The following is a 27781-nucleotide window of genomic DNA, read 5'->3' as shown; positions in this document are numbered from 1 at the left end:
TGCCTCAACTCCGTCGTCGTCTCCCTGCAACTCACTACATGTAAAACAAATATAATTTCACGTATATATTTACGTATAAACTGTTCTAATAACCAAAGTAAGGCCCTCTTAAAAAAATGTAAGTCAGTTAGGATTGGTGAAGTGAGTTTTGTATTTATTGTTTGTATTTAATTAATGTTAATGACACGCCAAAATTGTATTCACTCGTCCTTTTATTTGGGAAAAAACAAATCACAACGTATACACAGTATATTTAACAATGTATATGTCGGAACGCAAAATATGAATTCAAACCATACTACACATGCAAAAGAATCAAGATAAACTCAAGGCTATTTAGCATGTTCTCTAAGTGTAAGTATTGTGAATTGTGCAACCTGTAACTTGGTAATTGTAAAAACAGCTTTTTTTTTGCAGATTAAAATGTTTAATGTCATACACAAGTATCTGGGGTAGGATGCACACAGATTGCTGTGTACATAGCTATATATACTTTTATACAAACAGTACATGGATATAACATTACCGTAGTGTGGTTGTGACCGTATCTGTGTTAAATGGAAGACGAGAGAGATGAGGTGTTACAAAATTAGAAATATCCAAAATGGGAAAGAATGAAACGATGATCATCAAAGAACGAGATTTAACAGGCTCCACATGTATGACAGGTCACGTCTAAGCCACCTTTTAATCGCATGGCTCTGCACTACATTATATTACACAGCAGAGCATGCTCGGCCAACAGATGCTTGTATGGTTATGCTGACGTTTGTTTCAGTGCGACAAAGTTTGCATGGGATGAAGAAAAAAATCGGCATTAACTTTAACAATGTGCGTAAGTCAAAAGATGTAATATTCAACATTATGGAACTAGTCGAGGAAGCAAGCGCCTCATTAATAAAAAGTATCGCATACCTTAGGAATACGCATTATATTTGTTGCAAGCTTTGAACTGCATTTCCAAGCATGAAAGTATTTCATCTTCAGTATGTTAAATAGTTGACAACTGTACTAATGCATCCCACATAAGCACGCGTCAGAATGGATACGAGCACGCCAGTAAACCTCAGAATTTTATAGTTTGCTATACAAATTACTGTTCTTTTGCTGGATATTTTTCACACCTATATAGCCAAATATACAAGTCCAAATAAACAAAAAATTATGCCAAAATATATACAATGCGTGTATTCGTCAAGGCATGGGGAGCAGATTGCAACTCACCTAATGCGAGATTATTGAGTAGTACGTCCAAGGCCTTAAACCAAGTAACTGAAGGGTTGTCAGATCACGCCAGTCTTCTCTAAGTTGGTCAAGATTCCCGTACCGAATTAGTGTTCCAAAGAAGCAATGTGTTTATATCCACAACAGTTTCCTTTTTCAAACCAGTGTCGCTCTTTGGCATCATCAAAGACTCGCATCCCTGCATCGAGATCTTGCTTTCGCGAGCCTTCCAGGGGATCGATCATATGGAACTGCGAGTGATTTGCTCGATGTAAAAAAAAAACATTGAAGGAAATCAAATAGAAGCATTTCACCATCAGACTTGATATAAACACACTAATGGTGTAATGGGTTTCTACTTAGTGGTAATGTACTTTAAATAGAAAAACCAAGACAACGATTCATAAGCAAATTCTATTTCTACAACAAAAAACTCCACATTCGGTATAGGTGTGTAAGGAAAGTGGGCCAGTTAACATTCAGGGCTTATACTGCACATACATCAGGCATGCAACGATGTTGATTTATAGTTGAAAAGATCATTATGCTCAGGATACATGCATCGAATCGCACCGTTGTAAGAGCAGAATATTTACAATTTACACAAATCATCTAATTATATGCCAATTACAAGGTACTTTAATATTAAAGGCTCTGAACCGACGTTGTCCAACACAGCAAAGCCGCCGCTGGCCAATGGAGGGAATGGGACCGTACGAACATAACGGAATGAAGACGTCACTCGTCGGATTGCTGGACAAAAGTCACATTTCAATTTGACACCGGAGGAGCTGGGTGGTGAATCGTTCTGTGCCGATTCAACACTGCAGACACACGAAAGTACCGTTTGAAATAAAATCCTAAACTTTACATTTTTCACGACAAGTCGTCTTCTCACGAGGAACACTTTTTGCAACATCGATTTTTTTTCACTCGTCAAATTTCAATAAACAAAGTAATGTGGTACCTCAAAAGTAAATCTGGGCGAATGAAATATATTACTTTCAAATTTCAATTTTACGTCCAACTACGCTATTTATTTTGATCGAAAAATTATGTATAACCAGTTAAGAGCCCATTGAGAGTTCAGAAAATATATTTAACAGAAAATTGGGATTCAACAAGTACAGCAATCTAAACACAAGAAAGTGTTCCAACAAGACAAACTATTCTTTAAGGCAAACATTACAGTGATCACTGCACACACAAAGACAAAGATCCCCCACTCCCACCGTGTAGCCTTAACAGACTGTTTGGGAATGTGCTGTTAGCAAGCACCTATTAAGGCCGACAGCACACGAGGGGGTGGGTGGCCAGCACCATGCCCGGCTGCCTTTGTCTCCCCAGTGGCGACGTTTACACACCGCACCCAGGTACTCATTTGAGGCTGAGTCGACCGAGGGGAGGGCCCGGGACCGGTTCAGATAATCGCTATCACTGGTGTTTGCCGTGAGCGGGAATTGAACTCAGGTATCCGAGTTTGCAGCGCATGTGTAGCGCTAACCATTGCACGATCGCTCCCCCACTGCACACACACACAAATTACATGGCATATTCTGCACAATTTACAAGCGGTTACGATTGTCCCGATTTTTTGTTAGTAGAGCACTTTTCATTCACTTGAAACTATTTATATATATTATGCTACACTTCATTAAATATATTAATACATTATATTAATACATTTATTAATTATATGATTTACCCTACACTTTGCCATGTCCAAAATTCTTTCAGAATTGAAATTGTATCATCAAATATAAATGTTTGTTAGAAATTCAATTTGATGTTTCATGGTTTTAACAAAATGCAGGAAGCTCCGAGTGAATCCTAAAATGCAGCCTTGGTGGTGGTCATCACAAACTCATTGTGGAGGAGTCCAAGGGATTATTTTGCAATGTGAAGTCACGTGATTGCAATATTTAGTACAGTGAATCAGGTGAAAAACCGTGGGCTCGTGTTTACGTTCCATAGCCCTTGCTTAATATGGTCCCAAAAAAGAGCCAAGCATTCCCACAGCGATGATACATATTATTATTTGTCAAACATGTACCCATAGTTGCCTTACCAAGCCTTAGGATATTAGAGGTTCTGGTGACTGGAGAAATTTGGCCAATTTTTTATTGAAAATGTTTGAGTGGAAGGAAACATGAGTAGCTAGAGACATCTCACACACCCAAGGGGATGACAACTCACAAAACTGCCCAACTGCCAACTGGCTATCATTTATATCTGAATGGTCTTGTGCAATGTTATTTGCATCACATCTATATACTGAGCCCAATTTCTGAACAGTTTGCTCATGACTTTTGTGGAAATTCTGGTATATTTAGGGAAAAACGTTATTCTGTAGATATACCAATTTGTTTTAAGGTACTGATGTGGCTGCATTCTGTACTAAACACACCAGCCAATCATCAGCTAGCGGATGGTAACAACGGCATTCTGGCCTGGGCATCATGATGTAATGACGCAAGCCCTGCCCACGAACAGAGCCAACCAATCGGGCTCTGGTTCATCTGGGTATGCGCCCTTATGCAAATGAACGCCAGTGTTTCCACCAACCCCATAAGAAGGGAGCCCTGCGTAACGCGAGTGAGCGCACACCACCCCAGTGCAGGGTAGAGGAGCGCCTTGCTGTGGGTGAGAGTGTGTTGTGTGATTTGTTTCACGTGGTTACGTGGTCATGCAAAAACATGACAGGAAACGTTGTAACATCCCATCTCTGCATGTGGAAATATTGATTTGCAAAAAGAGTGCTAAAAGATGCACCGAATTATACAGCCTACAGAAGCGTGTGAATGTATATAAGCAAAGGACTGCTTTCAAATATCACTTAATTGTGTCTATTTTATCTGTTACATGACTAGATTTGTTTAAGCTCTATAATTGCATGACACCTTTAGTTATGAGCGAAAATGCTTACCATTTACCGTGAACATTTTAAAGAATTCACTGTTATTAAACAAACACCAAATCATACGATACAAAACTTATTTTTAGTGACAGATTAAAATGTTTATTTTGACGTTACATTTTGCCTGTGGAAAACTCAGCATGGTGGGGGCCTAAGATATTACTGTGATGCATAAAATGGCACAAGAGCTTTAGTGAGGCAAGTGAAATTTAGCATTTTTACATTTGCATATTGACAAAGAAAAACAACATTGTGTGGGCAAATTTAGATGCATCGACAACAGAGCTAGGTCACGGCACCGGTTAGTACTGAAGTGACGTTGAGTGGACTGAGTAGACACCGAAGGACTCAAGGCAGATCCACAGCCCTCGCAAACACCAAGGGCGGCAGACAAACGCACCCCGTCAGCAAGACGCCTTCTTGAAAATCTGCACGGCAGAGCCCCGTTGGTAATTCCTAACGCGACGGCGCACCAGCTGTTAATGATGCACGTCGAGCGTGAAAAATGTCCGTTTGACTGCTGCTCAGAGGCCAGTGGCATTATCTTATGTTCGAAACCAATCTAGAATAAAAGTAATTGCAAGGGGATATTTTATACATATCACCGTTACATATCAACGTGTTTGCAGTTGTGGCGGGAAAGTGCTATTTACCAAAAGACTGAATGGTGAACATGCCTAATCAAAATAAGCCATTGACCCTGTTGCCCCAAAATGTATCAAATTTTTTAACATAGGACTCACGTAAGCTTTACCAGTCACAGCTATGTGACCGATTGGTGGAAAGACTCGAAAACGAGATGTACACCCCCTCCAGTATCCCGATTATTATTCTCAAGAGGCACTGCTGTAGCTTCTACCTTCTAGCTACAGCATTTGCCATTGACTTCCGATGGCATCAGTGCATTTGCGTGACTCCCTCTCCGTGTGGTGTGCGGTGTGGAGCAGGGGGGGGGTGGTTATACAACACGGATGGGCTTCATCTCTTCTTAGGTGGTGCGGGCGCAGTGCGGGGCGGAGTCACGGGCCGGCCCGAGTTTAGTCCTCCGTACTGGTACTTTGGCTTCTTTTCAGCCGGCTTCAAGATCTGGTCGAAAATAAGCAAACGTTGTTGAACAATACGCCATTTAGTTAAAGACAAACAAACATGCTCCGATGATAATAATACACGCATTGTCTTTGAAACTGATTGGCCTACGCCAGAGACAGCCTTGTTTATTGCCTTGTCTCACCACTAGTGTGAGACCAGAGAACGCCAAAAGGCAAGTATCAGAGCAGTTATATATATGGGACCTTTTACCAGTATCAAAAATGATTAAAAATAAGAATAGGTTTTATCCTTTCTGGCATTAAGATATTCAAACACCAAATAGATACGTTATTCAATGGATCAATTATGCATTAACCACACATACTTGTGGCAAAATATGCAAACAAATATCTCCTTATAATATATGCATTGCCTTGTCTCAACCAGAGACATCCATCTCTATGGCATAGTCTCACCAGTGCTCAACCAGAGAATCCCAAAAGGCGAACAATAGAGACAATGCAAGTATCAGCACTGGCGGAGCCAGTGGAAGGGGGGGGGGGGGTGGCATGTGCCCCCCCAATGATCTGATTGAAATCTCTAATTTCGATCACATCATCGGATTATTAGTAACCACTGTGTAGCATATTATTACGTGCCAGAGACTCTATGAGATGAAAGGACAATAGTCTGAGTCCATAATTGGCAATAAGTAACGGCAAAGCAGTTATAAGTGACTCACATAATTGTGCGCAGTTGCGTCTACAGTACACGACTTCCCTGAAGGCAAACACCTTCAGCGAGCGCGATGCCGATCACACAACGCGGTTCAAATTCGACCCTCGATCGATGGCTGCGCCATTGCCGCACACGCGTCGAATAAAAAGCAAGGGACAAGTCCTTACTTACTAACAACTCCGATCATTTTTCATTGCTGGAGGGGTTGCCCCCCCTACCTGAATATCCTGGCTCCGTCATTGAGTATCAGAGCAATTATAGCTCGGGTCGAGCAGTTATATCTATGGTTAATGCAGACTTGATGCCTTGCAAAAAGGTATCTATTTGCGTTTGAACATTGTAAACATCAGCTTTATTGCTAGAAAGGGTTAACCTATTCTTATTTTTCGTAATTTTTGATAATGGCAAAAAAAAATTCCCATAGTTCAAGACAACTTAACACTTTCACAAATGCTTCAAAGAAATGGCGTGGCTCGCACCTAGAAATATTTTTTTTTATCAGAGTGTAGTGACGTATATTGAGTCACTACGCCGTTAGCGCCAGCTACTGAGAGTTGAGTGGAACTGTGTGTATCACAGCCTCCCTCTGGTACCTGAGAATGTGACAGGCTATGGAAACCCGAGAGGGCACGTGATGAGGAAAGGATAACGAGGGGGGGCCGACAGGTGACGAGAAGGACAGGTGGTGGAAGGCCCCAGAACCTTCAGGGCAGATCCCGAAGGGGACGTGGCCGAGGGCGGAGCGAGGCCACGCTCAGGGGATAAAAAGGGGGTCCCGAGAGCTGAGCGGGGCTGTCTCTTGGAATCATCCCGTCGGGCTACGTCTCTTCCATCTTCGGTCTTCGGTCGTCACGTTCGGCATCGTGGGTCAGGCAGTACTTACTGCCTGGCCCGGTTATGTAGTTACCCTGTTGGGGTCTAATTGAGTAGTTACCCTGTTGGGGTCTAGTTACGTGTTTGTTACGTTAAGTAGTAGCCCTGTTGGGGCCGTGTAATAAACGTGTTGCCTCCCAGATAAAAGTGTGTCTCTCCGTGGAACCCACCACAAAAGTGCCGAGGCTGTAGGCATGTAGAATTAATTTTCAGACGGGCCACCCATGCAAAGATATTATAAATCGTTGCCTTTTTACGTGGTATTCGATATTAAAGTCATACATAAAATTTGATGTCTGGATAACTTAGCCACATGCAAAACTGCCAATATATATTTGATGTATTTCATGGGTGCAGCCTGCACAACCCCTAGGAATGGTGGCCCAACAATGAAGTGGCGGCCAAGGCAGGGGAAGGCGCCTGCGAGGACATGGGTGAATTGTTACATCACCGGACCATGGGGGATAGGCAGTGGCTTCCCTCTACCAATGGATTGATCATGGTGATCAGGCAACTTGGCAACATATATTTGAAGTATGGAAAGTGAGCAGATTAAAGAATCGCATTTTTTGTGGTTCTTAATTTTTTGCCAAAGATTGGATGATTTGCATAATGCAACACAATTAACATAGTACCAGCTATATAAACAGTCACATTAAATATAGTACGGAAGATTGTGTCGCACAACAGAATAGCATACAAATGTGACTCTACACTTGTGGAACTGCTCTCGAGAACGTAGGAGTATTGCAAATCAAATCTAAACAATTCTTAACCACTACCTAAATACAGGACACTCTCGATTATCCGCGCTAATGATGGGAAGGATGGCCACGGATAATAGAAAAATATCCATTTGCCACGGATCTCTGACAAAAAATAACTTTCGACCGATCGATGCACTTGCTCAATGATAACACTTTCCTGCTCCTGCGCAGAAGGCTCAGTCCACTAAGTGGATGATAGCAGAGCCCCACCAATCAGCATCAATCAAACTCTTGCCACTGTTGTAAAAATATGCAACTACTGTGCTGTAGCGGCGATCATGTTGATTTCAGATTAACCGGAGCACATATTTGTTCGGTTTAAGCACGTGACTTGTAATAAACATATCCAAGAGTAACAATGTATAACTGTTTTTAGATTATTTATTTGGGCTTAAGGGAAAATCCATGAGTTATTAATTCATGTCAAAATCTCAGGTGCGTGGTTAATATCCAAATCGATAACCCACCCGCAGATAATCGACGGTGCCTGTAAAAACTACTGTTTTTAAATATTTGTGACATTTGATTGCTTACATTAGGGAAAAACAAATGTTTCATTGAACTGTAGACAGACCTGACATTTCATGGTTCCTAGCAAAAATAACAATCTGAGGCAATGGTCGGTCCCCATCATTTTACTAAGCTGCCGATGGCAGACGATGATGATAATGATGAAGAAGAATGTTTCCAATTGGTACGAGCTGACGTCCCATAGGATACGATGTGACTGGTGTCTCCCTCCCAATAACACCACACTGCGATGTCATCGGGAGGCTGATGCATGACCTCGCATCGCGAAATTACATGACGCACTTTGGGTGTATGCCATGCACCGTCATTGTACTGGGTCATGAGGCCTATTTAAATAATGCAGAATTTTTTTTGACCTAGTTTTAGCCAACCCCTTTGATATATTTTGCCCAATTGTCAACTGGGTTAGTCCCTAACAGCGGCACGACTTTATAGTAGAGTTTTGTTCACATTGGAGGATCGTAAGGGCTCTTACGCAGTATGCAGCAAGGGTTCCGCAGCATGGGCTGTCGTGGCTGGAAGTTTATAATGTCACTTGCACTCCTCTCAACTACAGGAATAAGCCAAATATATTTGTACATACAGTAGATCATCGATTATCCGGTGGTTTCGGGGTGGGAGAGGGTGCCGGATTTTAAAAAATGCCAGATAATTACTCATTATAATAATTATTATTTAAAATTATTTGTGCACATTGCTGTGTGACATTATGTTTGTAGGTGTTACTTTTTTGTCTTTTAAATGTTTACTATAGACTGTATTTACTGTACCGTACTTACCACTCCAATCTCGGAGACTCTGCATCATGGGTTGATGTATACCCGTGCAGTATTTTTGTTTAAGTTGTATGTAGTGTATAATGTACTCTTTATATTTTACACCAAAATCAAGCGTAGCTACTTTGTTTGTCACGTGCACCATGCCGATCGCCGGATTGGGTTGCAGCCTTTGGAGCGGTTTTGCCAATTTCACCTGATCGGCCCCGGGACCACCAGATAATGTTGGAAGCAGCCAGATAATCAACAATCAACTGCATTTAAAATGAGGACTTGGTGCACCAACTGCATCCTTAAACATTCATGCGAACGGGAATACGCCACAGCAACGCAGCGAGGCGCACCTGGAAGGAGCACATGAGCGTCTCGTCAACGCTCATCATGGCCCCCGCGTTGTCAAACTCTCCGCAGTAGTTGGGGGCGGAGAAGAGCGTGACCAGCTGGCGCTTGGCAAAGAACTCGTAGCCATCTTCGACAACCTGCAGGCCATTGGGGGGGCGAGGGGATTGGTGAGGGAGAGTGTGAGAGGGTGAGGGGGTAACGCACACCGCCAGTCACGAGTGACCACCGTGGCGGCAGACCGGCTGTCATCCATAGGGACTTCACCAAAACAATTCTGTATACTGAGCATGTTACAAATAGCATTTTGGTTATATTGATAAAAGAGGCCTTTCATCGATTATGTTAAAGTGAATCATACGAATCCTTACGTGAGCCACGAATAACCAATTGGGCTAAACAAATAAAAATCATGACCTTCCAAGAAATAACCTTGAGACTCAATGGTGTGTTCCAACGCTATACTTTGTGAAAGGCAGCTCAATGGTTCGTTCCCACCTAGAAGGCGAGGCATCGAAAAAAAACGTACGTACATGCATACTGCAATGTGCCCTCCACTCACGAGGTCCAGTCAGTGTTTCCCAGTACCAGAATTATCACGCAAACTATCAACTATCCCTCAATCCTCATCTACCACCCTCCTGACGGCAGCATCATCAGCTTCTTCAATGAGCTTCCTTTCCAAACTTACTTTATTCTTCTCCCCTGATGTGACCTACCGCTTGGTGCTTGCAGGATATTTAAACCGTGCAAGCCCGGCTTCAACCACCATCGACGGTCGTCATGAGGAAACTTTGGCTCTTACCACAACTTGTAAATTTTCCAACCGCTGGCCCAATCTGAGTATCTTTCTTTATTGATCCGGACTTCAGCCGGTGCGAATCTCCGATCGAGTATATCCTTGTCGGCTATTCTAATCACTTCTCTACACTTGGCCAGGCCTCCCATTATCAAAACTACTGACAACTCACACAACAACCTTAGGAGGCATCGAATTTCCCAAATTCTTCAGCATCTATTCACCAACTGCCTCTTCATGTTTTCCCCCTTCTCCCAACCTGGATGTTTGTGCCCATAAGCTCGAAGGTGATCTCAGAATAGCATTGGACAAAATTGGCACCTCTCAAACTTCGAGCCACACGCGCGCATCATCACACAATTCCAACCGGCTCTCCACTGATGCCATCCGTGCCAAGCAAATCAGGAGGCATTGGGGAATGGACTGACTGTAATCGCACAGTAGGCTCACCACCAACTGGACCCAATACAGAGCATCCTGCAAGAGAGCAAACGCGCCGATTATTTGCATCGCGCACCTCCACAGGAAGAAAGCCCTCGTGACCATTGGAAAAGCCATAAAAAAAACCTCCTCCATCCCAAGCATCAGGCTGGCCCTCCAGTCAAAATGACCCACAAACGTCAGTGAAGCTCGCAACCTCCTTCAGCAAAAGCACTTTCATCAAAAAACTTTCCACCATCACCAAATTTGCATCTCTCAAACTTCGCCCATACTCCTCTCCTAGCCGGCCCTCTCCGATTAACACGGTTGGTTATGTACGGTGCAAACGATGTTCAACATATGTACATACATACATACAGCCCCCATCCCTCGACTCCATAGACTACGTTCCTGTCCTCCTCGCCTGTGCTACTGAAGGATGTCTCCACCATAATCCACGCACTTCACATGAAGTTGTCTCCTCCGGGCATCAGCCCCGGTTCTCTGTTCAAAAAGTGTGCCACAGAACTCCCAACAATTATGACCATCTAACACTGGCAAAGAATTTGCGTAGGATATAACGTAAGTGAATTGCAAGCTATAGGGATTTCGTGTTATTACTTTCTAATGGACACTTGCTGGCTTACTTTCCCTGAACATCAAAAACAATATGATGTAACAATGTTAACATTATTAACACCAATAATACAAAATATCATCACCAACAACAATTTGACACATCAACAGCAATAGCCAAATATCAACATCAATTAACAATGAGATTGTTTTTCATATTAACATCAACCATATTAATTTGAATATCATCAACACCATGTGTATGAATATTAGCAATGCCTGGAGAACTAATTTACAACCACAACCAAAGCCAGAATATAACCACAAAAACAATTACAACCAGAACCACAACCACATTATAACCGCAAATAAAACAACATAACCCAAACATCCTCAGCCCCCTGCAGTTGACGGCCTAAACATCTCTTGTTGGTCACCTTATCAAGAACCTTGGCATCAAATACCATACCTACGCAGATCACTCTCTTCCGTTCACATGTCCATTCTACCAACGCTTCTGGAGTCAAGAGCAGAAGTGGTTCTGGGTACACAATCTCTCCTTGAATGCTTGCAAATCCAAACCGTGATCGGTGCCAAACAGCGCCTCACTGTGTCGACGCCTACTGGCACATTAATCACGGTCTCCCGCTATCCATTTCTCCCACCACATCAACTTCCTTAGCGCCATTCTTGGCTCCACCTCATCCTTTTGACAACTAAACCAACCGAATCATCACATCTTCCATCTACCACTTCAGGGCCCTCTGTCATGTATACGTCCACTCATCACCTCTAAAATTGCCGATACCCTCGCCTGCAGAATAGTCGGGTCTCACCTCGACTATCCCGTCCCTCCGATTTAGCACGTTTGGCTACGTACAGTGCGAAAGAAGTTCAACATCCACAAATCTATACATTACAACTCCGTCCTTATTCAATCTCCATCGAGCAACCTCAAGCAACTCCAATGGATGTAAAACAATCTCGCCCCCGCGTTGTCCTCTGCACCTGTCATCCTTCACCTCCCTCCACTCCGCCCCACTGGCTTCCCCACCATCACCAGAAGCAGGGTCAGCTATAAGATGTCCTGCTGCCTGTGCCACCTGGCCTCTACTTTTGGTCATCATCCACCACCGTACCTCCCTTCGCAACTGGCCACCCTGCACAACAGCTCACGGCAGGACCCTCTGCAGCGGCGCAACTCACAACCTCCTCTCTCCACCGAGGACGAGAACCGTCACATTGCCAGGCGTCGTTATTCAGTGGCGGCCCACCTGCCATCCAGAATGCCATCCTGCTGCACATTGGCAGCATACAATCTACACAGACTTTTAATGTATGTATGTACAGTAGATTATATTATCGATTATGTTCCGGCTTCGGGGGGGGGGATTGTCAAAAACGCCAGATAATTATCATTACATCACGATTTAAAATAGCTTATTTGTGCATATTGTTGGGTGACGTTATGTTTGCAGGTGTTCTTGCATTTTTTTTGTGTTTTTAATTTGTTTACTATAGGAAATTTCCGTAAATAAACATACACATAGGCAAAAATAAATATGCTACTTTAAAAAGTTACTGTATTTACTGTACCATACTTAGAACTCCAATCTCAAAGACTCTGCATGGGGTGATGAGTACACGTGCAGAGTTTTCATTGTTTTAAGTTGTATGTAGTGTATAATGTACTGTATATAATATTTAACACTGAAATCAAGCGTAGCTACTTTTATTGTCATGCACACAGTGCCGATAGCTGAACTGGTTACAGCCTTTGGAGTGGTTTTTCCGGTGTTGACGGATCGGCAGGGACCGCCGGATGATCAACTGCATGTTGAACTTCTTTTACACCGTACATGGCCAACCGTGCTCATCGGAGGTGGGGGGAAGGACAACAAACTAAAATCTCCACCTCTATTGCCTGGCATTCAAGTGACACGGAGCTTGGCTCTGTGTCTCAAGAGTTATTGTAATGCGAGCAAGGATTGAGGGGGGGCGGAGTCTGGGTCACGTGGGAGAGAGGATTTAAGGGGAGAACCGGAAGGGGAAAGGGGAGTTGAGACGGAGTGAAACAGGAGGAGGCCACGCTGGGCAGGACGGAGAGAGTGGCGCAGTCGCCACGCGATGGAAGACGTAGACACCGTCAGCCATCGGTGTCAGACGCAGAGAGCTAGCGGCTGTGGGAGGCTAACTGTGTACGGGGCAGCAGTGAAGCTAGAGAGCGGAGCAGCGGTATGGCTGCAAGGTGGAGCAGCAGGGAGACTGCCTAATGGAGAAGCAGGGAGACTGCATATCGGAGCAGCAGGGAGACTGCATATCGGAGCAGCCGAGTGGCTGTGGAGAGATTGTCGGGAGGGACGCGGGCCTGAGCGAGGATGCCGTGGTAACGAGATTCTACGAACCCAATAAAGGACAACGGAGATCGACATCTGAGAGAGAGTCCTTTATTACATTATGATCAATTATGTCTGTGAAATACTGTGCATGTTACACATTGCACCATGATTATATTTGTAATAAAGGACTTCTTCACACACAATGTCGCTCTCCGTTGGTCCTTTATTTAGATTCTTCTCCTCCGCACACCACTGGCCTCCTCCTCGGACCAGCGTCTCCTCTCACGTGCCACGCACGCCCTGCTAGCCCCTCCGCTAGCCCCGTGCACTCCGCACGCTCCGCTAGCCACTCCGCTAGCCCCGTGTGTCCCGCACACTCCGCTAGCCACTCTGCTAGCCCGTGCACCCCGCACGCTCCGCTAGCCACCCCGCGCCTCACACCCTGGCCGACGGTGTGCCAAGCCCCCATCAGCCACGTGGTTGATTGCGCGGCGGCCACCCAACGTGGTCCCGCCTCTTCACTCCATCGACTGGCCCTGATCTCTTCCGGGCTCCCTCCTATAACCTCTCTCCCACGTGACCCTGACTCCTCCCTCTCGGATCGTCACATCCGGCCTTCCCATTTACGCTCGCATTACATATTTATAAAAAAAAGGGCCTATGATTAAGAGATGCCTGTTAAAGTTAATTACGTACGAAACCTTACTTTAGCCAGAAATAACGAACTGGGCTAAACAAATAAAAATCATGGTCTTCCAAGAAATACCCTTGAGACTCAATGGTGGGTTTCAACGCTATACTTTGTGAAAGGCAGCTCGGTGGCTCATCCCCATCTAGAAGGCTAGCCATCGAACAAAGATGGTCATGACATCGAACGCTTTCAGATGCGCTTCTGCGCCCATCTGGGACACTTCCTTCCAATATTGGGAAACCACTGGGAGATATGCACTTTTAAATCATCTAACTAGTTTTTTGTGTTTAGTTTGTTGTCCTTCCCTGGCACCTCCGATTAGCACGGTTGGCTACATACGGTTCGAAGTTATAACATACATACGTAGAGGCCACGTGTGGCACAGCAGTGAAGGGGGCGAAAAGGAGGAGGAGCATTGAAGGGGGGTGGACCGGTGTGAGTGTGTGGTGTGGAGGTCGGGCGGGCGGGCAGATAAACAGGCAGCCGGCCGTGGGGACTCCTTCACCTGGTGCGCACGGCAGATGAGGTCCAGGTCGTGGCGGTTGAGGAACTTGCTGACGACGTCGGCGCCGAAGGTGAAGGAAACTCCACGGTCGTTCTCTCCCCAGCCCTGCACGTCCTTGTCCGGGTCCGACCACAGCAGGTCGCATAGCAGCCCTTGCAACGTACACACACACAGGCGTGCACACCACGTTCTCTTACAGCTGGAGGCATCAAGACGGGAGTAAATATCCACCAAGGTGTGATGTCAGAAGAACATTTCCCTGCTGCATGCTTCTGATTTTTTTAGTTTTTCAACCAAATCATTCCTGCTTACTACTGTGTTTTTGAACACTTTCCAAACTGACACTGAAAGTGCTAATGCAATAGCTCTGTCCCATCTGCGATGGGGGCGGTGGGGGAGGTTATAATAATTATTGTTAAGATGATCGAATATTTCGATTTAAAGCTTTCGTGACTGCAGGGATTCATCTTCTTGGTTCTTTCGGTAAAGTCACGTAGAAGGGAAGTAATAAAATAATAAAAATAAAACATAATAAAACAATTCTCACGACGTTTCGGCCACAACGCAAGCAGCCGTCCTCAGGTGAAAACCAGGTCCGTCGAGGCGACAGAGTCTGAATGAAACAGCACACGAGCTTGGAGCATATATATAAGCTGGGCGCATTGACAAAGGAATTTGCATATCAAAAGGAATTTAGCATATTTATGGGAAATGCAGGAATGTGATTAGTACTGCATATGCATGTGCATTATGCAGGATTAACAGCATCAAAGGGAGCTGCAGTTACTGCTGCTGCAGCAGTTGCTGCTGCTGCTGCAGTTTCTGCTGCTGCTGCAGTTGCTGCTGCTGCTGCAGTTGCTGCTGCTGCTGCACTTGCTGCTGCTGCTGCAGTTGCTGCCTTATCCATTTTAATATAACACTATGTATTATTCTACCCACCCTAATGTGTATCATACTGCTATATGTTTACTGTACAATTACGACAGAGTAATGTATGGTGTCGTAATTGTACAGTAAACATATAGCAGTATGATACACATTAGGGTGGGTAGAATAATACATAGTGTTATATTAAAATGGATAAGGCAGCAACTGCAGCAGCAGCAGCAAGTGCAGCAGCAGCAGCAAGTGCAGCAGCAGCAGCAACTGCAGCAGCAGCAGCAACTGCAGCAGCAGCAGAAACTGCAGCAGCAGCAGCAACTGCTGCAGCAGCAGTAACTGCAGCTCCCTTTGATGCTGTTAATCCTGCATAATGCACATGCATATGCAGTACTAATCACATTCCTGCATTTCCCATAAATATGCTAAATTCCTTTTGATATGCAAATTCCTTTGTCAATGCGCCCAGCTTATATATATGCTCCAAGCTCGTGTGCTGTTTCATTCAGACTCTGTCGCCTCGACGGACCTGGTTTTCACCTGAGGACGGCTGCTTGCGTTGTGGCCGAAACGTCGTGAGAATTGTTTTATTATGTTTTATTTTTATTATTTTATTACTTCCCTTCTACGTGACTTTACCGAAAGAACCAAGAAGATGATCGAATATGTAAATAAGGGTTCATTGTAATGCTGTGCTACTATTAGCTTCTTGACAAATGGGCAAATTTATCAAAGGGTTAGGACCAAATCCAGCAAAAATAAATCAACAGTAATATGAAGACCGTTGTTGTAATGTGACGTGATGTCACATACAATGCATGCATATTGAACTTCTTTCGCAACCTTACGGAGCCAACCGTGCTAATCGGAGGTGCGGGGGGGAAGGACAACAACGATGGAAGTCCGTGTCACGTCTAGGTGGCGCGGTGATGCGGTGTCCTCAGCGTTGCACGCGAAGTAACCCTCTCCCCCTGGCCCTGCGTGGTGGCTCCGAGCGCGATTGTTTTGCGAGGCCAGCATTTCACGGATTTTGGTTGGATCTCGTCGCGGTAGTCTGGTCGGAAAACCACCCGAACCATGAGGGCCACCACACTGGCTCGCCTCGAACGCGGCACTGAGACGTGGGTGGGTATTAGGTGACCCGGGTGAGAAGCTTACCTGTGTCGGGGACGTCCGTGGGTCTCATTATCCTCCGGATCTGCTCCATGGACTGCAGGTCGGGTGAGAGACCTGCAGAGACAAATGTCTTTGAACTGAAACCCATTCATTTACGTAACTCAAATACAACAAACAATTGGATTCCAATGCCAAAAGCGTTTTACATATTGGGTTATATCTTCTTTAGGAAGCAAACTCACTGAGAAGTTTCAGATTACAAATATTGTGGTAAAGATATAGCAGTCCCTCGGTTAACAGTGACATCCGTTAACGGTTATTCGGTTGACATTTCGCCTCCCGTAGGACCCCCCATGGTTTTGACTAACGTTAACATTGTTGATTCATGGTACGTTCATTTTATGCATGCTGGGCGCCAATTTTGGCCAATCCGAGTGCTCATAAGGGGAGCCTGAGCCATGACCTCAGCCAATCAGCGATGCCGGTTTATTAACGTTGAGACCTCGACTGCCTTTGTTTACATTCTGTTTTCGCAGAAATTCAATTCCTATATTATATTAACATTTAAATCAGTGAACAGTAGTTTTCGTGTCATGGATTAGAAACTTTAACTGAGGGACTATTGTGTCACATGGCACCAAGTGGCAAGGCAAAATACAATGGAGGGTGGGGTCCACCTGTATTAGGGAAAGTGGGTGATTGAAAATTAGAGACACCTGCAGCAAACAAGGCTTCAATCACAATTCGTGTGGCCAGCTTCCTATACATAGGGACCTCCCACCCTCACCAGGGTATAGCGGAGGGTGAATGGAGGAAGACCCCAGCCAATTATGCTCTCGAGCTCCAGCCAGTAGAGAACAGGAGCAGTCCCAGAAAACATACAAGCGTCAAGCTTGGACACCCGGTGGGGAGCAGGGACGCGCAGAGGAACGCAGGGAGGCAGACTCTGATGCTCCCCTTTTGTGGAGAGGAGCCAGCAGGCGCCGGCTCTCTTCCTCCTCGGACGACGGTGGCGGGACGACGGTGGCCCACGGCAAGTGACGTCGAGCATCACTTCGAAGTTTCTTATGAATGTAGCCCAAATTGGGTGATAAACGCCATTTAAAGCTAAACGTGCCTTAAGGGTGTGTGTGTGTTCAGGAACGCGTATTCTCAAGTGTGAGTGTCGGGACATAGTGGTTGTCCTGTGGTATACTGTCAGCGCACCGTGTTGTCCAGATATATGCTATGGTGTGAAAGCAGGCAGGGGGAGCTGGGGTACAAATGAAAGACAAACCAACCCTCTTAAATCGCCTCAGTTTTGGTATCCATTTCTCTCTCACTAGACTCCACCCACACTATATAAGGGTGTTACTTGGCTGACAAAAATATAAGTGGCGGCAATAAAGGTGAGCCTTGAGAAGTAGGCTAGAACCAAAGTGCCACATTGTACTTAATCAAATGTAACCAAACCTGAAAATCTCTGTCTGTTACTCTTTCTTCAACAGGACATGATCTATGGCTGATGCACACATGAAAGTACCTGCAGCTACATGAACCACCTGAAAAATACACAGGTTTAGGATCGCTACTTACATTCATGGTGACAAAATTAAATCAAAATACTTCCCTTCTACGTGACTTTACCGAAAGAACCAAGAAGATGAATCCCTGCAGTCACGAAAGCTTTAAATCGAAATTTAGTCGCAACTGCATTTGACAATAGGTGAAGTACAGTTGATCATCGATTATCCGGCGCACAATTATCCGACTTCCAACATTATCCGGCAGACCCGGGCCGATTAAGCAAAACCCCTCCAAATGTTGGAACCAGTCCGGCAATTGGCACCGTGTGTGTGACAAAGAAGTAGCTATTGCTTGAATTCAGTGTTAAATATTTTATACAGTACATTATAAACTAGATACAACAAAGAATAAAAACACTGCACGTATATAAATCACCCCATGATGCAGAAACTTGGAGATTGGAGTGGTAAGTACGGTACAGTAAATACTGTAACCTTTTAAAGTAGGATATTTATCTTTGTCCATTTGTATGATTATTTATGCCAATTTCACTTGGTAAACACATTTAAAACACTTTAAAAAAAACACATAACCTAAAAACATGTCGTGCAAGAATGTGCAAAAATAAGCTATTTTAAATGATTAGTGACTATCCAGCATTTTTTAAAATCCAGCGCCCCCCCCCCCCCCCCCCCCCCGAAGCCGCTGGATAATTATCGATGATCTACCGTATATTTTTTTTAAAGCACATGTTTAAAAAGATTCAGACTACTCGTTATGAAACAAAAACCCCAACTCATCTCACCCCCATGGCAGCAGAAAATCTTCTCGTCCACAATGGCAGCAATGGGCAGGCAGTTGAAGCAATCTGTGAACGTCTTCCAGAGCTTGATATTGAAGCGCCTCTTACCTGCAAGTAAAAGGGCTCGTCAACCTTCGTGTCGCTTGCACAATTAACGTTCACATTTGATTGCGACAGCTGCCACTGGGACAGCCGTTCAAATGTCTGAGATGTTATATATAAAAAGGCACTTTGATTCGCCTAGGCATTTAAGTGCATAATAAGAGGGTTTTTTTTTCGGTTAGATCGCGTAAATATAAATTTGTCGTTAAAACCACCACCACCTGACACAGCAAACAAGTAAGGTTTGTAAAGTAAATAAAAAACGTGCCAATTAGTTACTAGTTCAGCACACCGATTGTGTTGGCGAGTAAAACACACAATATTTACAATTCGAGTACGACTCATTCAAGTGCCACATATATGCAAATAACACTGTCATTATTATTAATTAATCCAGTCACGAGGACATATTTGTGACGAGGGCAATTACAAAGGAGAAAATAAACACAACAGGGGACGCGTGGCTGCTTGGGCGATGGCTCACACTCGTCGTAGAAGCCATAGATGCGGTTGATGCTGGCACATTCGTGGTTGCCCCGCAGAAGGAAGAAGTTCTCGGGGTACTTGATCTTGTAGGCGAGCAGCAGGCAGATGGTTTCAAGCGACTGCTTGCCACGGTCCACGTAGTCGCCCAGGAAGAGATAGTTGCTTTCAGGTGGAAAACCACCGTACTCGAACAGACGGAGCAGGTCCGTGTACTGCCCATGGATGTCGCCTGTGCAACCATGCGCGCAAAACAAGAACAATCTCATTCATCCCATCCCAGTTTAGAATGATACACTTTCAGGGGGAGTAATGTGTATTGAGTACCTATTCAGGATGACCACAGAATACTTAATTATGTAGCCAGCCAAAGCCTGAACCACATAATTAAGTCTTTAAAAAACTGTAACATACAACAGAAAAGAAGTGTGGTTACAAGCCAATACATTACAAACATAACTTCAGTGAAACAGAGAGAAAATAAAAACAAACAAAGAATGCGGACACACATTTTTAAGATATCAGAAAGGTGGAAGGGACGCAATGAGATAAAGAAAAACACACGCGTACAGTGCTCACGAAGCCATGCTGAACTTTACTCGACAGACCCCACCTCCCCCATTAAGTGACCACAGAGCCGATATGTGAGCCAACAAGGTTCCTTCCAAAGGCACCCAGGCCCATTTCCAAAAGTAACCATTGTTCTATACCAGTTTCATTGATGCTTCTGTGGTTGAGGGTGCTTTTTAACCATATATTTTGCATGTTGTCTATGCTGTTTTGTGTTCCTGCTTATCTTGCTTTGTCATCTTTGAGATGCTGACAAACGTTGCAAATTTCTACCGCGAGATGCGAAAGGAAACTTCACTTGCAGAATCTTCCTTTGGTTCGTTAACCGTTTTAAAGTTACAACAACGTTTAGTTACCATTACATTTCATAAAAGTATTTTTGATGTGTGTTAAATGTTCCAACTTTCATATCTGAGAAAAACTTCTACCAAAGATCTGAACTTACACAGGTAGACTGATCAATGCCCACTTGCAGTCAAGGAATGGCTAAAAACTGGTTACTCAAGTTATGCTGCTGCTGATGACCTCGTAATGGCTACCCATTCCTAGGCAATACCCTGCTGCTGAATTTATATCAAAGATAGATCCCCCCCCATTATGGCCTTCAACAGACTGTTGGGGCAAGTGCTGTTAGCGAGCACCAATGGAGGCCGGCACAGCACACGAGGGGGTGGGTGGCCAGCACTATGCCCGACCGCCTTTGTCTCCCTTGCGGCGATGTTTACACACCGCACCAGGTACTCATTTGAGGCCAAGTCGATCCCAGGGGAGGAGACCCAGGACCGGTTCAGATAATCGTCACTGGTGTTGGCCATGAGCGCGCTAACCATTGCACCACCGCTCCCAAATGAAGGCCATGTGCTTCGATACATACACACGCACGACTCTCCTGCACAGAGTGAGACGGCCAAGACTTTTCCCTCCCTCTCACTGTAAAAAATGGCGCGGATGGTGTCCAGTTGCAAAGTGGGACAAGTATCTATCGACTTGCCAAGTCACTTCATAAGGTTGCGTTCGTGGCAATTCTATCACAATGTAACAACAAACCTGACAGCTAATTTTTCTGTGTAAATGTGCACCCAATTGCAAAACTGTCTGGCAAAATATAATAATTGCAATCTGGACATAAATCATTGATGTTGGTTGTTATATTTTTTATTTTGGTCTGTTTGAATGTCAAAGAAAATGTTTAAAACTCTGGCCATTGAAATCCACGAGTCACCGCATCACAAGCCAGCGAGGGCCATCGAGGGTAAACGCGTTAGGTGCTAAATTTAGCCATTTTTATTTAACTTATATCCCAACAAGTTTGGCCTGCGGTTACAAGGAGAATGTGTTTTAATTGAGACAGCAAATTGAATCCAGATGCCCACCCCCACTTTGCTATGTTTTTCCGGAAACTCAGCTGACTTTTTTACACGGCCGCATGAAAGGTTGCACTGTTGGCCAGTTGCACCACGTCAAAGCACCCCTGTGAGTGTCCTACTCCACACACTTTAGGGGGAACGAGCAATGCACAGAAAATACATTAGTGTGTAGAAATGTGCCACTCAAGAGTTGCGCATTCATGTTCCTTGCAACGGGCAACTTCGCCAACAGCCACGAGCGATCACCGCTGGATGAATTCCCTCCCCACGTCAGCGTCGTCATAATAATTTTCCATTAGCCATCCGTGGTCTTAGCGATGCCGTGGTGATCCAAGCTCGCTCCCGCACTCGTTACTGCTCTGGTTGTCCTCTCAGGCAAGCTCTCTCTTGGCTGCCATTCCTCACTGGTTTAGTCCATCTGCTATCATCCACGCTCGCGCAAGTCAAACAACTTTTTTTTAACGGTATGGATATGTAAATTTTCATGATAAGGCACTTACTAAGTATATATGTTATTTACGTACAAATTTACTGATGCAGCAATAATTCAACTTTACTTTTTCGACCAGTGTTAAATACTTTTTTCACAATAATTAACACTACTAAACAGTAGGGGCTTTAATGAGGATTTACACTTCATTTGGGATATTCAAAGGCCTACATAAATAACTAAAAGTGGTCTCACACGATGGGGAAGAAATGAAGATGAGGGGGGATTGCACAGGTAGAAGGGTGAGCAGGAAGACTCCAGGAAAAAAGGGGATCCATAAGCAGTGGACTAGCAGGGATGATCCACTGGCGAGATGTTATCTGCCTCGTCTGGTACACAGGAGGTCGTGGGTTCGATCACGATCATGACGCCTGTACATTTGGAGTTTGCGTGTCTCTCTCCCCGTGGTCACGTGGATTTTACTCCGGGTCCTCCGGTCTTTCCCTCCATATTTAGAATAATGCGCTTAAGAGTATTTGGCTGCTATAAGTTTCCACATGATAAGCCACTTCGTTGAGCTATCATTTGTGGCCAGGTCGCTTCTGAAGAAGAGCTAGCTCAGTGGGCCTGACCTGATAAAATAAAAAAAAGTTTATAGTTTCAATAATTTATTCCCCACTAAAGCAGGATTGCCAACTGCCACACATTATGCAACGCACGCGTACACGGCCGAGATGCAGCACGACGGTGAGGACGCTCACCGCATATCTTCAGCGGGGCCTCCAGCTCCAGCAGGATGGGCTGGCTGAGGAAGATCTCGCGAGACTTGATGCACAGGCCCCTCACCTCCGCCTCTGTCATGTGCACCGTCTTCCCCGGCCGGCATCCCCGCACTGTGGGCACACGCCGTCAAGTCACTCGCTCAGTTCCTTAGCAAACGAACCAAAGATAAGGGACCATTAATTGCCTTCTTCAATGGTAACTAGAGATTGAGGAATGTGCACCGACATGAATGGGGGATTGTGCAGATGTCGGTAACGAATTGGACCGACAAGATAGGATTTAAGAATGTACCATGGCGCTGATTCATCAATTCACACTGGTTCATCAGCATTCATTTATCATTCCATGGGCAGGGTTATTGATGGTGGACTGGGCTGGCCTTTTCACACAACAGTGACTTCACCCGCATTGACTGTGTGCAGCTGTAATGACACGGATTGATGTCACAGGCCAAACTCGCGAAACCACAAGGATGGCATTATAACAGAAGAATGGTGAGCGGAGGCTTCTCACCTGCCTTGTTAAGTTTACAAACTGCTCCAAACCCATAATTCCATTTACCTGATTTTGTGGAATAAAATGCAAACTAGAAAGCTATTCCATTAAGTGAGGCACACTTATGTTGGGGGGATTTGACTGTACAGTAATCCCTCGCCACTTCGCGGTTCAAGTTTCGCGGCCTCAGTGCATCGCGGATTTTTCGAACTGATTTAAAGGCCTCATTATACCTGTGCAGTAACACCATCATCATCATTCATCATCACATTCATCGAACTGCACAGGTCTGTCATCGTCGTCATTGTTATCGCCGTCGTCATTACTGGAGTCAAGTCTCAAGTTACTACTGTCATTGGTGAGTGTAGAACACCATAATACGTATCGTATGAGGGAGAGAGAATGTATAATATTAAGGTTTTATAATTAGATTTAAGTAAAATATATATATAAAGTATAAATATATATATTTTAAACATTCTGGTACCCACACACACATATACGGAAATTCCTAGGGGGCCAATCCTACTTGGCGGATTTTCACCTATCGCGAGGGGTTCCGGTCCCCATTAACCGCGATAAACGAGGGATCACTGTATAAAGAAATGCCTCCTTGGAAACACAGGAATTGGTTCACACATCAGGCACATAAGCTTACAAGACAAAGGTCCCCATATAGCCTTTACCAGACTGCCGGGGTAAGTGCTGTTAGCACCTATGAAGGTCGGCATGGCACACGAGGGGTGGTGTGGCCAGCACCAAACCGGGCCGCCTTTGTCTCCCCAATGCTTATGTTTACACACCGCACCAGGTACTCATTTGAGGCCGAGTCGACCTAGTAGAGGCCCAGGACCGTGTCAGATAATCGTCATGGGTGTGGGCCGCGAGTGGGAATCTAACTCGGGATGTTGGATTCGTAGCGCAGCGCGCTAACCACTATACTACCACTCCCCACATGAGCTTACACCCACCCATGCACATGCATTTTAAGCATGCCTGCGAACGGTCCGAATTCAAAGAAAAACATTACTCTTATAGTTATACATAAAAAATATTTTTCATTTTTTGTTGTGAATCTTACCCAGACATTACTCGGATCTGGGAATGGGTGTTGACAAGTTGCGTAGTAAGTGTGGCAGAGATTGGTTTGGGAGTATTGTAGTTTCCATCAAAGCATGTGAAGTATCTGCCGATGGAGGTAAATAACATTTCCTGATTGTAGTAACAAGGAGCCTATTGGATGTTTTAAAATTTAAATCGGTCCCTATGTAAACACATTAATCGACGATTTCAATAGATAAAACCGCAAAGTAAAGCTCTCACTTCGGCATCACAAACGCCACCACAACAGTTCGTCTCCTGTAGCCCATGACGCATTTGAGTTACGAAGCACTATTTTGCTACACCAAGTGTCCAGCCTTCCTATTACTCCTGAGCTTTGGTCATGGAAATATTTTATCTATTTATGGCCTTTAGTTTAAGGGCAAGGCGCATTTCCATTTTTAGCCAGACGACGACGGAGGAGCGTTTCAGCCGACACTCCACTGAAGCCCTCTTTGGTATTTGCTAACAATCTCTTTGGTGTGCGCAGGGCACTTTTGGTTTTGCAAAGCAATTATTTGAGGTCGAAACGTTCTTTAAAAAACACATTTTTAAATAAAAATAGCAAAAACTTAAAGTTACTATAGAGCTGATATGCACTGGTTTTCAGTGAAATTAACGAAACCTTATGTGCTCTTATAATTTAACTAATTACATTATAGATTATACACTTTTAAAAAAATGTTGCCTGAAATCGTACACAAAAATGCAAAGTATCCGTTTTAGATACATGCATAATGCGCTCATTGCAACACATTTTACCTGTGTTCTGAATGCAGTGTATGATGGTAAATTAAGATTATACAGTGCAACATTGTACATATGTTGAAACAGTGTTATTATATCTTATTCATTTTCCAAAGAGATAACCTATATACACTTTAAAGCTGGTGTCTGAGTGGTATTAGTTTTCAAGTCGAAAGCTGAGGTATCCCCCACTTTCACTGGGCTGCCGGTTCTAGCTGGAGCAAATGCGTTGCGTTTTTTTGTCCTAGTTGCGATTGATTAACGAGGTTTTAACAATGGGTTAATCGTGTATGGCACACTACCTTTGCTCCATGTCACTTTCAACTAAATGCTCTAATTAGATTGCACGCATTGCCCAAATTCACCCGTGATACCATTTTCACGGAATATTGGCACAAGTTTCCTCCTTGTACATAAACTATTAAACTATTTTTATTTTACCTGGTTAAGGCCTACTGAGCTATACAGCTCTTTTTCAGAAGCGACCTGGCCACAAAGGATAGCGCAACGGAGTGGCTTATCACGTGGAAATGTATAGCAGCCAAATACTCTAAACGCGTGACGTTGAGTCTAAATGCGGAGGGAAAACCGGAGGACCCGAATAAAAAGCCACTCGACCACGGGGAGAACACGCGAAACTCCGAATATACAGGCGTCAGGGTCGAGATCGAACCCACGACCTCCTGTATACCTGGCGAGGGAGTTAACATCACGCGACCGTGGCGCCCTACATAAATCAAGGCCTCCCACGATTTTTGTATTAATGGACTCGAGCCTATTTAAAAAAAAAACAGTAACAATGGAGACATGTCACCCTAGCATAGGAAAAAGGCCATTTCATTCAAGGGAATTTGTTTGGCCATACTTCACCAGAGGTGTTGGTCATAACCAGGCATTTAACTCAGGTAAACGGGTTTATCACACAGTGCGCTGGCCATGTATAAATGAAGGTCATTAATTGTCCGGACTCGCCACAATACATTGTAACGATGGCTTGCACACACCATTGTGCAGATAAACGTTCAGTTTAAATTAAAAGCGTAACGATGCACGTTTGTGCAGCCTGATCATTCAACCTCAATTCTGAAATTTCAACAGTACAAGCATCACATGAGATGATTATGTTAATTTGTGAAAATATGCAGTTACACTTAGGCTAATTGGACAAACAAAAATTGTGCGTGAGCGAGAAATATTTTTTTTATACAAGTACCACGTGCGAGCTGGTAAAAAAACACGTGAGAACCAATTCTTGAGTCGAATCACATCTGTGAATAACTCCGTCGAAAGACGGCAAGAGCGTTGCTGAGACCCGCAGTGTGATCTCCCAAGGTATACTGCGTTCAGCCAGCGACCACACGAGACGCTTCCGCCTTATCGAGCTGTCAGCAACGTTCCTTATCACGCTGCGGTGCCCGGTCAATGTTTCATCGGCAGCATTTGGCTGACAGTGGCTAGGAGATGTTAACTCCCTCGCCTGGTATGCAGGAGGCCGTGGGTTCTATCCCGACCCTAACGCCTGTCGTATCTTTAGAATTTGCGTCTCTCTCTCTGTGGTCGCGTGGATTTTCCTCTGGGACCTCCGGTTTTCCCTCCACATTTAGAAACAACATCACGCGTTGAGAGTACTTGGCTGTTATAAGTGTCCACATGATGATAAGCCACTTCGTTGAGGTATCATTTGTGGCCAGGTCTCTTCTGAAAAAATAGCTATGTGGCTCAGTGGGCCTTGCGTGACTAAATAAAAAAATAGTTTAGTTTTATAACCATACGTAAGTAGGACTATGACCTTAATTGGGCAAAATCAAATGCTTACACAAAAAGTTTGGCAAACAAAACGCATCAGTGTGGATAATGCAGGCAGTTAATGAATGTGGACAGGCATCAACACAGATGCAATCGAATCAGGTTGATGATGTGCCTTTGAAAAAGCTGAACTTAGTAAGCATGTGACCAAACAAGTTGCACAAGAGCAGTGCATGCTGCCTGCTATAACAGACGAATCGCAAACACGGAATTATCGACCAATTAAAAACCTAAGAGTATTTTACATGGGACGACGGTTCTATCGGGCTGGCTTAATGGCCAGGCTATGAGGGGTGAGTTTATAGCGGCTAGGTTGATGTAGAGGCTGGTTATAAGATAGCACACTCACCAGGGGGGATTTATAACATGCATATCTGTAATCTGTCCAACCCCTTATCAGTACCTATCTTATTACAGACCAATTCAGACCTCATTGGTCACCCCGTGCGCTTAAAAACTGAAAGGTTCATCCTACAAAGTCACATCACAAGAGAGAAACGCAAACAAATGTAACTTTGTTTTCCCCGCATTGAAACGGCTGTACGCCGCATGGCCGTGAGGAGTGAATGTCACTGCACAGAGTGAAGCGCCGTGGGTTGGCAGCAGCAGCTGTCTGTGTGCCGTTTACAGCGCTCTCGTGTGGCCAGGAGCTTGTGGGGAGAGCTCACGCGGTGACCTCACGGGACGAGTTGACACGGCAACTATTATAGGGAGCACAGGCAGAGTTGACGGGGAGAGTTGACGGGACTATGGGAGAGTTGACGGGGGGGTGGGTGACGCGTCCCGTCGCTTCGCGGACAGCCGAGGCCGAGCACCGCGTCCTCTCTCGCCGCGACCTCGCTACCGTGAGCGCGCGGAGGAGTGACACGGGGAGCAGTAGCAGCAGGGAGAGCGAGGGAGCGACGGCGACGACGAGGGGAGAGCCACCAGCGCTGCTCACCTTCCAGCAGGCGCGCTATGATGCTTTCCACGTTCAGATCCCCGTCCGCCATTTCGCCGCCACCGCCGTCGCCTCGTGACGTAAACAGCAGTGACGTCATCCGCGCCCCGGCATGGGAGGGGTGAAGGGA

General features: G+C 44.8%; 1 protein-coding gene across 1 annotated transcript; it reads right to left on the bottom strand.

The window, feature by feature from the left end:
• Positions 1-194: 194 nt before the first annotated feature.
• Positions 195-27781, bottom strand: LOC133342219 (serine/threonine-protein phosphatase PP1-beta catalytic subunit-like). Its single transcript, XM_061551223.1, has 8 exons — positions 27652-27781; positions 22541-22672; positions 19414-19644; positions 18831-18935; positions 16562-16633; positions 14525-14676; positions 9200-9334; positions 195-5227 (listed from the first exon to the last, which is right to left on the bottom strand). Exons 1-8 carry the CDS (start codon positions 27749-27751, stop codon positions 5120-5122), a joined length of 1035 nt encoding a protein of 344 aa, XP_061407207.1. The 5' UTR covers positions 27752-27781; the 3' UTR covers positions 195-5119.

The sequence above is a fragment of the Lethenteron reissneri genome, chromosome 14 (assembly GCF_015708825.2).
Source record: "Lethenteron reissneri isolate LAM-NWPU_2019-01 chromosome 14, ASM1570882v1, whole genome shotgun sequence".
NCBI lineage: Eukaryota > Metazoa > Chordata > Hyperoartia > Petromyzontiformes > Petromyzontidae > Lethenteron > Lethenteron reissneri.
Note: the sequence above shows the minus strand (reverse complement) of the source record. Positions and strands in the feature narration are given on the sequence as shown.